This window comes from Sinocyclocheilus grahami, unplaced genomic scaffold (assembly GCF_001515645.1).
Source record: "Sinocyclocheilus grahami isolate Dianchi unplaced genomic scaffold, SAMN03320097.WGS_v1.1 scaffold14975.1, whole genome shotgun sequence".
In the NCBI taxonomy this organism is placed as follows: domain Eukaryota; kingdom Metazoa; phylum Chordata; class Actinopteri; order Cypriniformes; family Cyprinidae; genus Sinocyclocheilus; species Sinocyclocheilus grahami.
In genome coordinates, this window is record NW_015515564.1 from 19,253 (window position 1) to 20,363 (window position 1,111).

The window sequence follows — 1,111 nt, forward strand, 5'->3', positions numbered from 1 at the left end:
TTTTTTTTCTTTTTGCTACATAATGGGCTTAAGATTTGGGGGTCAGATGACCGACTCGTTGGCACAGACTTTCAGATGTCAATTCAATTCTTGTATGTGACCCTAGGGGGACTCCACAAATTTGACAGAAGAGCAGAAAAGATTGGGAGAGAATATAATTTACTTGTACGATGGTCCAGAGGTAAGATCTGACACGAGGTCTTCGGATTCGAAGCCTCGTAACAGGGTAAATTAAAAAATTGTATTGATTTAATTCAACAATGAAAAGCAACTGCACATAAAAGGCACCTTCTTCTCCTCCTGTGCTTTCTTCCAGATGCTCATGGCCTGAATGAACTGCGTCTTATAGGAAAGCTCAGCGTCAGAGTGTGCTGCAACACAAACACCAGTTCAAACAATAAAACATTAACGAATATTATGTCCAGACAGATGGATCGTCTGTGTGAGCTCTGTAACGAGTGTGTACCTGTTTGCTGGTCTGATGGTGTCATCTCAATGACGTGTGCTTGTGAAAGAGCATTTGCGAGCTGCTCCTTTAGTTTTCTCACTTCCGCTTGCAGCTGTCTGACATTACCCTGAGTGTCCTCATTTACCATAGCCTACAGATAGGCACAGATTAGCCTTCTCGTTGCACCAATTCTTCAAGAATATTAAGATGATGAATGAATGTTTGGATAAATAATTATGTTGCTCAACCTTATTTTTGATGAGTTTGGCTCTCTGAGCGAACTGCAGAGTGGAGAGCGTCTCTCCAAAACACTTGGAGCCAGGATGAACGTTAGCGATGATGTACGTCTTAGCGTTTCCGCCCAGAGAGTCCTGATCACATGAACAGCAGTTAGACACGATTTACTCATCTGCATATTTACAGACACATTCGTAAAGAGCCCTCACCCGGAGCAGGAAGGTCAGTTTCGAATCTCTGTAACAAATGTGACGGTTCTTCCCATTTGACACATCCATCAGGGCCATGATCACCTGACCAAGACACATCAGTGACCGGTTTATGCTGCTTGCCTCCTAAAGCATAAGTCAAAAGGTTACGGTTTAATTTAAAGTAATAACAGTGGAGTAGTCACAACAGTGTAGTCACCATTAAAACAAGAATGGC

The 1,111-nt window shown here is 42.6% G+C and overlaps 1 protein-coding gene across 1 annotated transcript; it reads right to left on the reverse strand.

Annotated features, from left to right (window-relative positions):
- Window positions 1-288: 288 nt before the first annotated feature.
- Window positions 289-1,021, reverse strand: LOC107579175 (kinesin-like protein KIF15-A; the record flags this gene model as incomplete). The annotated part of the gene is made up of 4 exons (XM_016265035.1): window positions 895-1,021; window positions 697-819; window positions 467-599; window positions 289-371 (listed from the first exon to the last, which is right to left on the reverse strand). Coding segments are annotated over exons 1-4 (438 nt in total), but the record flags the coding sequence as incomplete, so codon positions are not given.
- Between the last annotated feature and the right edge of the window lie 90 nt (window positions 1,022-1,111).